This window comes from Anomaloglossus baeobatrachus, chromosome 3 (assembly GCF_048569485.1).
Source record: "Anomaloglossus baeobatrachus isolate aAnoBae1 chromosome 3, aAnoBae1.hap1, whole genome shotgun sequence".
In the NCBI taxonomy this organism is placed as follows: domain Eukaryota; kingdom Metazoa; phylum Chordata; class Amphibia; order Anura; family Aromobatidae; genus Anomaloglossus; species Anomaloglossus baeobatrachus.
This window is the reverse complement of record NC_134355.1, coordinates 582,230,757-582,244,330: the sequence shown is the minus strand read 5'-3', so window position 1 is coordinate 582,244,330 and position 13,574 is coordinate 582,230,757. Positions and strand designations below refer to the sequence as shown.

The window sequence follows — 13,574 nt, the reverse complement described above, 5'->3', positions numbered from 1 at the left end:
CTTCTTACGTGTGTTGGGAAACGCACGGTGTGAGGTTGGCATTCATTGCTTTTGTGGTGTAGATTGACGTTTGCAGTGATCGTATGTTCGCACTAGTAAGGCTCGGTGTCCGTGTAACAATGCAGCGCTTACCTTTACATACATCATTTATCACGTGTCGTTACATCCGGCCGAGTCTCGGCTTGTCCTCGGCTAGTCTGCTTACGCATGAACACAAATTACATGAATGACGACGTTGGGCTCTTCAGGTGTTCTTTATTGCACAGAGCTGACTTTTCAGGAAAGGTCGGGGGGTGTTATATGTATATATTTACGTATGATTTTCCTATGATGAATACATATACATTTCCCTATGATTCTTTTATGTAGACGTTTCCTTCTTCTGACCTCTGTTTTTATAAACGCTTCTGCTTTTTATTAGAATTAATCTGTAGTATCTTTCCTTGGCTCTTTGCTTTGTACTGTACCTCCATTGTTCCTCCTGGAAAGGCAGGAGTAAATTGACAGCTGAGCCATATCATTCTGTAAGAAGAGGTGTCCATCTATACTAGCTAATACTGAGGCACCATGCAAGGACCTGGCCCTTTCTGATACTGAGGCACCATGCAAGGACCTGGCCCTTTCTGATACTGAGGCACCATGCAGGGACCTGGCCCTTTCTGATACTGAGGCACCATGCAGGGACCTGGCCCTTTCTGATACTGAGATGACATGCAGAGTCCTGGCCCTTTCTGATACTGAGGCACCATGCAGGGTCCTGGCCCTTTCTGATACTGAGATGACATGCAGGGTCCTGGCCCTTTCTGATACTGAGATGACATGCAGGGTCCTGGCCCTTTCTGATACTGAGATACCATGCAGGGTCCTGGCCCTTTCTGATACTGAGACACCATGCAGAGTCCTGGCCCTTTCTGATACTGAGACACCATGCAGGGTCCTGGCCCTTTCTGATACTGAGATGACATGCAGGGTCCTGGCCCTTTCTGATACTGAGATGACATGCAGGGTCCTGGCCCTTTCTGATACTGAGATACCATGCAGGGTCCTGGCCCTTTCTGATACTGAGACACCATGCAGAGTCCTGGCCCTTTCTGATACTGAGACACCATGCAGGGTCCTGGCCCTTTCTGATACTGAGACACCATGCAGGGTCCTGGCCCTTTCTGATACTGAGATGACATGCAGGGTCCTGGCCCTTTCTGATACTGAGACGACATGCAGGGTCCTGGCCCTTTCTGATACTGAGACACCATGCAGGGTCCTGGCCCTTTCTGATACTGAGACACCATGCAGGGACCTGGCCCTTTCTGATACTGAGACACCATGCAGGGTCCTGGCCCTTTCTGATACTGAGACGACATGCAGGGACCTGGACCTTTCTGATACTGAGACACCATGCAGGGTCCTGGTCCTTTCTGATACTGAGACACCATGCAGGGACCTGGCCCTTTCTGATACTGAGACGACATGCAGGGTCCTGGCCCTTTCTGATACTGAGACGACATGCAGGGACCTGGACCTTTCTGATACTGAGACACCATGCAGGGTCCTGGTCCTTTCTGATACTGAGACACCATGCAGGGTCCTGGCCCTTTCTGATACTGAGATGACATGCAGGGTCCTGGCCCTTTCTGATACTGAGGCACCATGCAGGGACCTGGACCTTTCTGATACTGAGGCACCATGCAGGGACCTGGCCCTTTCTGATACTGAGACACCATGCAGGGTCCTGGCCCTTTCTGATACTGAGGCACCATGCAGGGACCTGGCCCTTTCTGATACTGAGACGACATGCAGGGTCCTGGCCCTTTCTGATACTGAGACACCATGCAGGGTCCTGGTCCTTTCTGATACTGAGACACCATGCAGGGACCTGGCCCTTTCTGATACTGAGATGACATGCAGGGTCCTGGCCCTTTCTGATACTGAGGCACCATGCAGGGTCCTGGCCCTTTCTGATACTGAGGCACCATGCAGGGACCTGGACCTTTCTGATACTGAGACACCATGCAGGGACCTGGCCCTTTCTGATACTGAGACACCATGCAGGGACCTGGCCCTTTCTGATACTGAGGCACCATGCAGGGACCTGGCCCTTTCTGATACTGAGACACCATGCAGGGTCCTGGCCCTTTCTGATACTGAGACACCATGCAGGGTCCTGGCCCTTTCTGATACTGAGACACCATGCAGGGACCTGGCCCTTTCTGATACTGAGACACCATGCAGGGTCCTGGCCCTTTCTGATACTGAGACACCATGCAGAGTCCTGGCCCTTTCTGATACTGAGATGACATGCAGGGTCCTGGCCCTTTCTGATACTGAGACACCATGCAGGGTCCTGGCCCTTTCTGATACTGAGACACCATGCAGGGTCCTGGCCCTTTCTGATACTGAGACACCATGCAGGGTCCTGGCCCTTTCTGATACTGAGACACCATGCAGGGTCCTGGCCCTTTCTGATACTGAGACACCATGCAGGGACCTGGCCCTTTCTGATACTGAGACACCATGCAGGGACCTGGCCCTTTCTGATACTGAGACACCATGCAGGGTCCTGGCCCTTTCTGATACTGAGACACCATGCAGGGTCCTGGCCCTTTCTGATACTGAGACACCATGCAGGGTCCTGGCCCTTTCTGATACTGAGACACCATGCAGGGACCTGGCCCTTTCTGATACTGAGACACCATGCAGGGACCTGGCCCTTTCTGATACTGAGACACCATGCAGGGTCCTGGCCCTTTCTGATACTGAGACACCATGCAGGGTCCTGGCCCTTTCTGATACTGAGACACCATGCAGGGACCTGGCCCTTTCTGATACTGAGATGACATGCAGGGACCTGGCCCTTTCTGATACTGAGGCACCATGCATGGTCCTGGCCCTTTCTGATATTGAGATGACATGCAGGGACCTGGCCCTTTCTGATATTGAGGTGCCATGAAAGGACCTAGCCCTTTCTGATATTGAGGTGCCAAGCAGGGACCTGGCCCTTTCTGATATTGAGGTGCCATGCAGGGACATAGCCCTTTTCTGTGGCACTGAGGACTAGCTATACTCTTCACTCCCATAGACAATGAATGGACCTGCAGAACTGATCGCTCCAATCCAGCTCCTCCTGTGTCTGCAGTCTTATGATCGAGAGTGAATGGGCCTCATCAGAAGGGGCCGCAGCAAAGGCATTTACATCAGTCTAACAATGGCCACCTATCCAGTGGTGGAGTCCTGTGCATAGGTGGTCATTTATTACTGGACTATCTCTATACATTTAGTCACAGTTTGGGTATTTGATGTTAGTGAGACATTTTATCAGTCCAGAACTGCAGAGATCACTTTGTGGTGAGGTTTTGTTGTGAAATTATTTCCTTTTTTTCTCCAGGGACGTTTGGTCGAATATTTCACGGCATTTTGGTGGACGACAAGGATCCGAGCAAAGAGAAGCCCATGTTTGTAAAGACTGTGAAAGGTGGGTCTGTGCCGAATCCTGCCGGGGGAGGGAAGATTTGCCTCTGCCGGTCTTCCAGCCCAGTGGAAGTTTGTGTATTATATATCTTTGTGTGCTTGGGTTATTCTGTACATTTATAGCTGTAATACCATAGGTATATTCATACTGCCTCTGAATATTTATTGTGTCTGAAGTATATGTATTATTCATAAAGCCTGGCAGAATTGCTGTTTTTGTCTCCATTAGCGTGGTAAAGGATTTTAATTGCCTTTGTAGCATCAATAAAAAGGCTAAAATGTAATGTATACAAAGGCCAAATAGAAAATCATTATACTGCGAGGCCTGATTGACCTGGTATGCTGCAGCGGTCCTGACATTGCCGATTCAGCTAGGACCGTTGATACAGGATATGTCCACAGCTTTCCAGCAACTTAGGGTAATAACTGGTTAAAAGTCTCCCTACTTTTTGTTGCTCCGGCCCCCGTGCAGTCAGAGGTGCAAACTGCCCGGGTGTATTGTGGTCAGGCCGTCGCGTCCCTCCATTCTCCGCCTGTAGAGATGGAAAGTGAAGGACAGGAAGACGCCGTCACTTCTGAACCGCTTCAGGGGAAGAGCGGCGCTGGAACTACCTGCGAAGCCGGTTCAGTGTAGATGCATTGGAGCAGTGCACAGTAAGTATAAATGATGGGTTTATTTACGCCGTCTGTCCACGATCGCACAGGACCTGATGTCTATGGAGCTGCGTTATCACAAGGCTGCAGTGTCTTTGTGTCGTCTTCTACATTTGGGTTTCTGCAGACATTTCAGATAGAAGTTCAGCCAAAATGTTAGAAAAACGTTGTACATCTCTTGTCTTAAAAAGCCTGCTGAGTGCTCGGGCTAATCCAACCTCAGTAAACATATCATTTACTTAAAAACAAGCCCGAGGCATCGTTCTGTCCTGACATATTTACTTTCTTCGGGTTTCACTGTGAATGAACAGTGTACGGTTATTTTGGCAGCGGGGACGGAGCCAATGTTTTCATTGCAGGAACTATGAAGAGCTGAAGGTCTCAGGCCTGGGATGTGTCAGTGTGGGAGTGGGACACGGATGGGCTTGGCCGCCACAAAGCTGGAATACTGGGAGCCCCTGGATTTCTTTTTGAAAAGCGCTTTGATTTCCTCAGATCAGGATTGAAACCCTCCGGCCGGATCAGACGTACGGCCGCACTCTGACCAGTCACTGCTCTGACCACCTCTCCAACATTGGATCTATAAGATCACACACTTTCTGTAGGGGCCGGACGAGCAGCGCTGCTATTGTTTCCGGAAAGCAGCCTGGCTGTCTAATCTTGGACGATCCCCTTATATAATACAAAATGTCAGCTATACAGAGGTGCACGAGCCACGCAGCGTCAGGTTTTTTTTTTTCTTTTCTTTATATGATTAATTTGCACAATTGTCATCCGGAAGGGAATCTGTGGTCCGGGAATAACCGTCCATTGGAATCCACTTTTTGACATCTTCTTAATCCTGGAGTCCTGCAGTCTGCACACGGCTCTGCCTCCGGCTCTGTGGAGGTCACCCGTTAGCATTCGTGTAGATTTTACAGGCAGGATTATAATGAAAAATACCTCGATTATTCAGGCCTCTTCACATGGGTTTGTTTGTTTTTTTTTAATTACCGTATTTTTCGCTTTATAAGACGCACCTGATTATAAGACGCACCCCCAAATTTGGTGAAGGAATAGAGAATTTTTTAATAAATGGGGTCCGTCTTATAATGCCAGTGTCCGTCTGACAAATCATATAGGGTATATGTCCCTCATAGCCCCCCCCATCCTAAAATTAGCCCTCTGAATCTGGATATGGCCCAGTGATGCCACATGTCCCCTATGCCTGGCACACATCCTCTATGGCTGGCACACAGCCCACTGTGGTTGGCACACGGCCCACTGTGGCTGGCACACGGCCCACTGTGGCTGGCACACGGCCCACTGTGGCGGCACACGGCCCACTGTGGCGGCACACGGCCCACTGTGGCGGCACACGGCCCCATGTGGCTGCACACGGCCCCATGTGGCTGCACACGGCCCCATGTGGCTGCACACGGCCCCATGTGGCTGCACACGGCCCCATGTGGCTGCACACGGCCCCATGTGGCTGCACACGGCCCACTATTGCTGGCACATGGCCCCATGTGGCGGCACATGGCCCCATGTGGCGGCACATGGCCCACTATTGCTGGCACATGGCCTCATGTGGCTGCACACGGCCCACTATTGCTGGCACATGGCCCCATGTGGCTGCACACAGCCCCATGTGGCTGCACACAGCCCACTATTGCTGGCACATGGCCCCATGTGGCGGCACACGGCCCCATGTGGCGGCACACGGCCCCATGTGGCTGCACACAGCCCACTATTGCTGGCACATGGCCCCATGTGGCGGCACCCGGCCCCATGTGGCGGCACACGGCCCCATGTGGCGGCACACGGCCCCATGTGGCGGCACACGGCCCCATGTGGCTGCACACGGCCCCATGTGGCTGCACACAGCCCACTGTGGCGGCACACGGCCCCATGTGGCTGCACACGGCCCCATGTGGCTGCACACAGCCCACTATTGCTGGCACATGGCCCCATGTGGCGGCACATGGCCCCATGTGGCTGCACACAGCCCACTATTGCTGGCACATGGCCCCATGTGGCGGCACATGGCCCCATGTGGTGGCACACGGCCCCATGTGGCTGCACACAGCCCACTATTGCTGGCACATGGCCCCATGTGGCGGCACACGGCCCCATGTGGCTGCACACAGCCCACTATTGCTGGCACATGGCCCCATGTGGCGGCACATGGCCCCATGTGGTGGCACACGGCCCCATGTGGCTGCACACAGCCCACTATTGCTGGCACATGGCCCCATGTGGCGGCACATGGCCCCATGTGGCTGCACACAGCCCACTATTGCTGGCACATGGCCCCATGTGGCGGCACATGGCCCCATGTGGTGGCACACGGCCCCATGTGGCTGCACACAGCCCACTATTGCTGGCACATGGCCCCATGTGGCGGCACACGGCCCCATGTGGCTGCACACAGCCCACTATTGCTGGCACATGGCCCCATGTGGCGGCACATGGCCCCATGTGGTGGCACACGGCCCCATGTGGCTGCACACAGCCCACTATTGCTGGCACATGGCCCCATGTGGCGGCACATGGCCCCATGTGGTGGCACACGGCCCCATGTGGCTGCACACAGCCCACTATTGCTGGCACATGGCCCCATGTGGCGGCACACGGCCCCATGTGGCGGCACACGGCCCCATGTGGCTGCACACAGCCCACTATTGCTGGCACATGGCCCCATGTGGCGGCACCCGGCCCCATGTGGCGGCACACGGCCCCATGTGGCGGCACACGGCCCCATGTGGCTGCACACAGCCCACTATTGCTGGCACATGGCCCCATGTGGCGGCACATGGCCCCATGTGGTGGCACACGGCCCCATGTGGCTGCACACAGCCCACTATTGCTGGCACATGGCCCCATGTGGCGGCACATGGCCCCATGTGGCTGCACACAGCCCACTATTGCTGGCACATGGCCCCATGTGGCGGCACCCGGCCCCATGTGGTGGCACACGGCCCCATGTGGCTGCACACAGCCCACTATTGCTGGCACATGGCCCCATGTGGCGGCACACGGCCCCATGTGGCGGCACACGGCCCCATGTGGCTGCACACAGCCCACTATTGCTGGCACATGGCCCCATGTGGCGGCACCCGGCCCCATGTGGCGGCACACGGCCCCATGTGGCGGCACACGGCCCCATGTGGCTGCACACGGCCCCATGTGGCTGCACACAGCCCACTATTGCTGGCACATGGCCCCATGTGGCGGCACATGGCCCCATGTGGTGGCACACGGCCCCATGTGGCTGCACACAGCCCACTATTGCTGGCACATGGCCCCATGTGGCGGCACATGGCCCCATGTGGCTGCACACAGCCCACTATTGCTGGCACCCGGCCCCATGTGGCGGCACACGGCCCCATGTGGCGGCACACGGCCCCATGTGGCGGCACACGGCCCCATGTGGCGGCACACGGCCCCATGTGGCTGCACACGGCCCACTATTGCTGGCACATGGCCCCATGTGGCGGCACACGGCCCACTATTGCTGGCACATGGCCCCATGTGGCGGCACACGGCCCCATGTAGCGGCACATGGCCCACTATTGCTGGCACATGGCCCCATGTGGCGGCACATGGCCCCATGTGGCTGCACACAGCCCACTATTGCTGGCACATGGCCCCATGTGGCGGCACCCGGCCCCATGTGGTGGCACACGGCCCCATGTGGCTGCACACAGCCCACTATTGCTGGCACATGGCCCCATGTGGCGGCACACGGCCCCATGTGGCGGCACACGGCCCCATGTGGCTGCACACAGCCCACTATTGCTGGCACATGGCCCCATGTGGCGGCACACGGCCCACTATTGCTGGCACATGGCCCCATGTGGCGGCACACAGCCCACTATTGCTGGCACACGGCCCCATGTGGCTGCACACGGCCCACTATTGCTGGCACATGGCCCCATGTGGCGGCACACGGCCCACTATTGCTGGCACATGGCCCCATGTGGCGGCACACGGCCCACTATTGCTGGCACATGGCCCACTATTGCTGGCACACAGCTCCCTGTGTTATATATCGCCCCATGCTGCTGCTTTTAGGAAAATAAACTTTCCTTACCTTCTCCAGCATTGTCCTGTCTGTGTCCCCCTCCTCGGGGTTGATCTCCGGCCTCCTGCATTTCCTGGTTCTCGGCCGGTCATGTGATCGGCACGGCAGAGTGAAATCTCTTGTGCCTTATCACAGCAGCAGGAGGGAGGCCTGGCAGACACGCTGGAGGAGGTGAGTAAAAAGTTTATTATTTTACTGTTTGCAGCAGCATAGGGGACATAGCTAACACGGGGGAGGGGGCATGTGCAATCAAAGAAGGGGCAGGCAGATATAATATACACTGCTGCCCCAGCCTATCCCCGCGGTGCACTTTCAGCACCATGGTGGTGGACAGCAGCTGTGCATATTATATGAGCGGGTGCAGGAGATCAAAGGCTTCTGCTCCCAGCTTTTAGAAGTCCCCCAGCAGAGCTCCAGAGCTGCCCGCACCTCCCCTGGACTCTGTAGTGTGTGTGTATATATATATATATATATATATACACCCCCCCCCGTATATTCGGATTATAAGACGCACCCCCTACTTTCCCCCAAAATTTGGGGGAACAAAAGTGCGTCTTATAAAGCGAAAAATACGGTAAGTACTTGTATTTCCAGTGAAATGACTAACCTGGAACATCTTTTCTTAGAACACTATGTTGTGCAGTTCCCGGGAGATTTCTACATTCAGACAATCAGATTGGGAAGAATATTGTCAGTGCATACATAAATATATAGGAGGAATAACCAGAGGAACAGTATGGGAACCGATCGGGTCAGATACCGCTATTAACCTGCAGCTATAGGGTTAATATGCAGGTTAATGTTAGAAAGGTGCCCGGCCGCTATACTGAAAGAGCAGCACCTCGGAGAATAATAGTTTCAGTACAGCGGCGGGCATTGTTTATTTTATGAGGAATACAATAATACAGATAATAAGGAATACAATTCTTTTGATATTTGAGCACTGGTACACTGAGCACTTTATCACTTTATACAAGGATTGTCTGTATGGGAAGGTATTTTATTATTACACGGTGTCCCTGCTAGAGATACCATTGCAATGGGTTTGCATTTTGAGTTTGATTTATGGGATATTTGATCTTTTGCTTTAGTTATTTTTAATTAATGGGGTGTTCCAACCAGGGCCGGATTATAGGCGGGGCAGACGGGGCTTCAGCCCAGGGGCCCCCACCACAAGAGCTTCTGAGGGGGCCCCCACCACCATCTGTGTGGCCGCCATTTTATTAACGCCGTAGTGTTCAGGACCGCACTGTACCTTTAAAGATTTTCAATCCCGGACGGCACTGTGCTGCAGACACGCCCACTGCACGCTGTGTGGGCTGCGTCTGCATGGATGACGTCACCGCGCGCCTGCTGTTGCTGCTTCTTCGTGCCGTAGAGGAGCTTGTGGGAGGACCGGAGCAGAGGCCTCTGTGGATGACGGTGAGTGTGACGTCATCCATCATGGTGCCGGGCAGGAGGTTGCAGTGAGGAGGGAGCAGGACGGGATTCCATAGTGTCAGCGGCAGCTCTGCTGGCAGGACCAGTGTGAGTTATTGCAGGAGTGTGACCTGCTGCAGATCAGGTCGGGCTGTCAGTGCCGGGTCTTCAGCCTCATCCCTCCCCTGCAATAACTCACACTGTTCTCCAGCAGAGACATCACTACACAGATCCTGCACTGATCACATCTGAGCCTGCAGCACACATTATACTATATGGCCCATATTACATATAGAATATGTGAGGTGCTGTAGGCCCAGGTGTGATCAGTGCAGGACATTGTATATCTGTGCACATGGGATACCACATCCAGTGTACAGAGTAGTGTGATATACTGTGTACATTATATACCACATCCAGTGTACAGAGTAGTGTGATATACTGTGTACATGGTATACCACATCCAGTGTACAGAGCAGTGTGATATACTGTGTACATTATATACCACATCCAGTGTACAGAGCAGTGTGATATACTGTGTACATGGTATACCACATCCAGTGTACAGAGCAGTGTGATATACTGTGTACATGGGATACCACATCCAGTGTACAGAGCAGTGTGATATACTGTGTACATGGGATACCACATCCAGTGTACAGAGCAGTGTGATATACTGTGTACATGGGATACCACATCCAGTGTACAGAGCAGTGTGATATACTGTGTACATGGTATACCACATCCAGTGTACAGAGTAGTGTGATATACTGTGTACACACATCAGATGGTATATAATGTGTATATTGTATAACATCTGGTGTCTGTATCACAGTAAACCCGGTACTATGTGAGGATGCCTAACACTATCTGGGTCTGTACTGTGCTATATACTGGCTGTATACTACATGAGGATGCCTAATACTATCTGGCTCTGCACTGTGCTATATAGGGGCTGTGTACTACGTGAAGGTGCTTAATATTATCTGGTCTGCTCTGTGCTGTATAGGGGCTGTGTACTATGTGAGGATGCCTAATGCTATCTGGCTCTGCACTGTGCTATATAGGGGCTGTGTACTACGTGAAGGTGCTTAATATTATCTGGTCTGCTCTGTGCTGTATAGGGGCTGTGTACTATGTGAGGATGCCTAATGATATCTGGGTCTGCACTGTGCTATATAGGGGCTGTGTACTACATAAGGGTGCCTAATGCTATATGGGCCTGCATTGTGTTATATGGGGGCTGTATAAGACATGAGGGTTCCTACTGCTATGAGTCTGCATTGTACTATATAGGGGCTGCTTAATGTAATATGGGGGTTGCTTAATGTAATATGGGGGCTGAATAGTGCCATATGGGGGCTGCATAGTGCCATATGGGGGCTGCATAGTGCCATATGGGGGCTGCATAGTGCCATATGGGGGCTGCATATTGCTACATGGAGGCTACATAATACTATATGGAGGACTATGGGGGCTTCATACAACTATTCCCCCAGAGTTGTATGTCCCCCTCCACCCCAGAGCTGTATACCCCCAGAGCTGCATGTCACCCCCCCACCTCAGAGCTGTTTGTCCCCCCACTTCAGAGCCACTGTCCCCCTCTAGAGCTGTATGCCCCCATTGATATATACCCCTTTCCTCAGTAATATGTATGCCCCCCAGTAATGTGCATGTCCCCAGCCTCTCTTGTGATGTATATACAGCAGTGTTAGTGTTCTCTATATGCGGCCATGTCTGTTAGTGTCGGCCACCAATCAGCGTGGCACAGACACGTGCCCAGGAGGAGCTGGATGGAGACAAGCGGGGAGGTGAATGAGGCTGTTGCCGGCTTCACAATATTAGAAATATATATAAAAATTTAAAAATGTGTCTGTGTGTGCATGTGTGATGTGTATCTGTGTATGTCATCTATGTATGTCAGTGTATATGACTGTGTCTAGATTTATGTCTGTTTATATGGGTTTCTGTGAATTTCTCTTTAACTATATATGTGTACATATGCCTGTATGTGTATCTGTGCATGTCTATGTGTGGATGGGGCCCACTAGGACTCTTTCGCCCAGGGCCTACAAAAACCTGGAGCCGGCCCTGCGTGTACCAGTCATGTATTCTCCTGTACACTGTACAGGGGTGTACCTTTGGAAGGCATGTAGCATATTTGTCCCTGCACAGCAATCAGGGGGGCACCATTGGAAAGTGTGAGGCAGCAGTATGGTGGGAGAAAATTGTAAGTGGACAGTATTGGGAAAGAAAAGTGTGAGGGGCATAGTAGAGAGACTGTGTAGTGGGGGGGATAAGCAGTACAGAGTAGTAGCAGCATGGTGGCCAGTGTGAGGGCACAGTATGGAGGGCACAGTATGCTGAGGCGGGGGAATGTGAGACTGAGGTACAGTATAGTGACTGGATAATGAAGCAGGTAGGCAGTATAGAGAAGGGGCAGCATGGTGGCCAGTGTGAGGGCACAGTATGCTGAGAAGGGGAAATGTGAGACTGAGGTACAGTATAGTGACTGGATAATGAAGCAGGTAGGCAGTATAGAGAAGGGGTGGCATGGTGGCCAGTGTGAGGGCACAGTATGGAGGGCACAGTAGGCTGAGGAGGGGGAATGTGAGACTGAGGTACAGTATAGTCACTGGATAAGGCTACTTTCACACATCCGGTTTGAGCCCTGCGGCTCAATCCGGCTGTGAAAACTATGCAACGGATGCGGTGAAAACACCGCATCCTTTGCATAAGTTTTTACATGCGGCCGGTCCGGTTTTTTCCGGTTGCGGCATGCTACTGAGCATGCGCAGTGGAAAATACCGCATGCGGCGACCGGATGCGGTTTTTTCCGCATCGCGCCGCATCCGGCCTCCATAGGGATGCATTGAAAAATGCGCCGCAGCGGCCGGATGCGGCGCGATGCGGTGTTTTTTGCCGGAGCAAAAAACGTTGCAGGGTACGTTCGATCCGGCCGCCGCATCGGCTACATCTGCCGCATGCGGCAAAAACCGGACCGAACGCAAGCCCCTGCGGCACAATGCGGCACTAATGTAAGTCAATGCAAAAAAAAAACGCAATCGGCGTTACAAAAGCCGGTTGCGGTTTTTCTGCAGAACGCCGTATTGTGCCGCAGAGCAAAAATCCGGATGTGTGAAAGTACCCTAATGAAGCAGGTAGGCAGTATAGAGAAGGGGCGGCATGGTGGCCAGTGTGAGGGCACAGTATGCTGAAAAGGGGGAATGTGAGACTGAGGTACAGTATTTATATCTAAATGCTACAGTTCGTGCTCTACTGTTATGGCTAAAAATGTTAACGTTATTGGGCCCCCACCAGATTTTCTGCCCACGGGCCCCCACCAACCTTAATCTGGCCCTGGTTCCAACAATTAGAAGTTATCTCCTTTCTGTAGTATAGGAGAGACCTTGCTGATGGCTGGGACCCCTTCTGATCTTAAGAATAGGGCTCTGCTCTAGTGAATGAGGGAGGTGTGAATACCCAACCTTTGCTCCACACATTGTGTATGGGACTGCTGGAGCGAGGAGCAGTCAGTCAGGCAGGGTTGTGTGAGGAGATCCTGGAAGGAGCCTCTTGTCCCGGTGCTTTCCACATCAGACATGGCTACACTCGGGGAACGTCTGAATTTCCTGCAGGTCCACAAGCTCCTTTTAAAGGGAACCAAACATCAGGATTTTCATGTATAAGATGCAGCCAGTGCAGTACTGGCACTATCAGGCACAGTGTGTACATACCATTAGGGGGCAGCTCGGGTGTTTAGGCAGTGAAATACAACTTTATAAAGTTTGAAAATTCGTGCACTTTTTGATTGACGTGTGCACCTCTTTTCTAATGTCCGGGCGTGTTACCTGCAGCTAATCGCGTCCTCTCATCAGCTGTTTTGCAGTCCTGTTGTGTGACCACACGCGCGCCCGCGGTCACAACGGGATCTGAAGAAGCAAGGGCGCATGCGCCGGCCTCTCCCGCA

At 52.9% G+C, this 13,574-nt stretch overlaps 1 protein-coding gene across 3 annotated transcripts in view; it reads left to right on the top strand.

The window, feature by feature from the left end:
- The window catches only part of RYK (receptor like tyrosine kinase), a 172,133-nt gene that overhangs the window by 104,713 nt on the left and 53,846 nt on the right, over positions 1 to 13,574 (top strand). For all 3 annotated transcript variants that reach the window (XM_075341003.1, XM_075341001.1, XM_075341002.1), the window contains one exon: positions 3,383 to 3,469. In XM_075341003.1, coding sequence (XP_075197118.1) covers positions 3,383 to 3,469 — 87 coding nt within the window. The remainder of the gene's footprint in view (positions 1 to 3,382; positions 3,470 to 13,574) is intronic.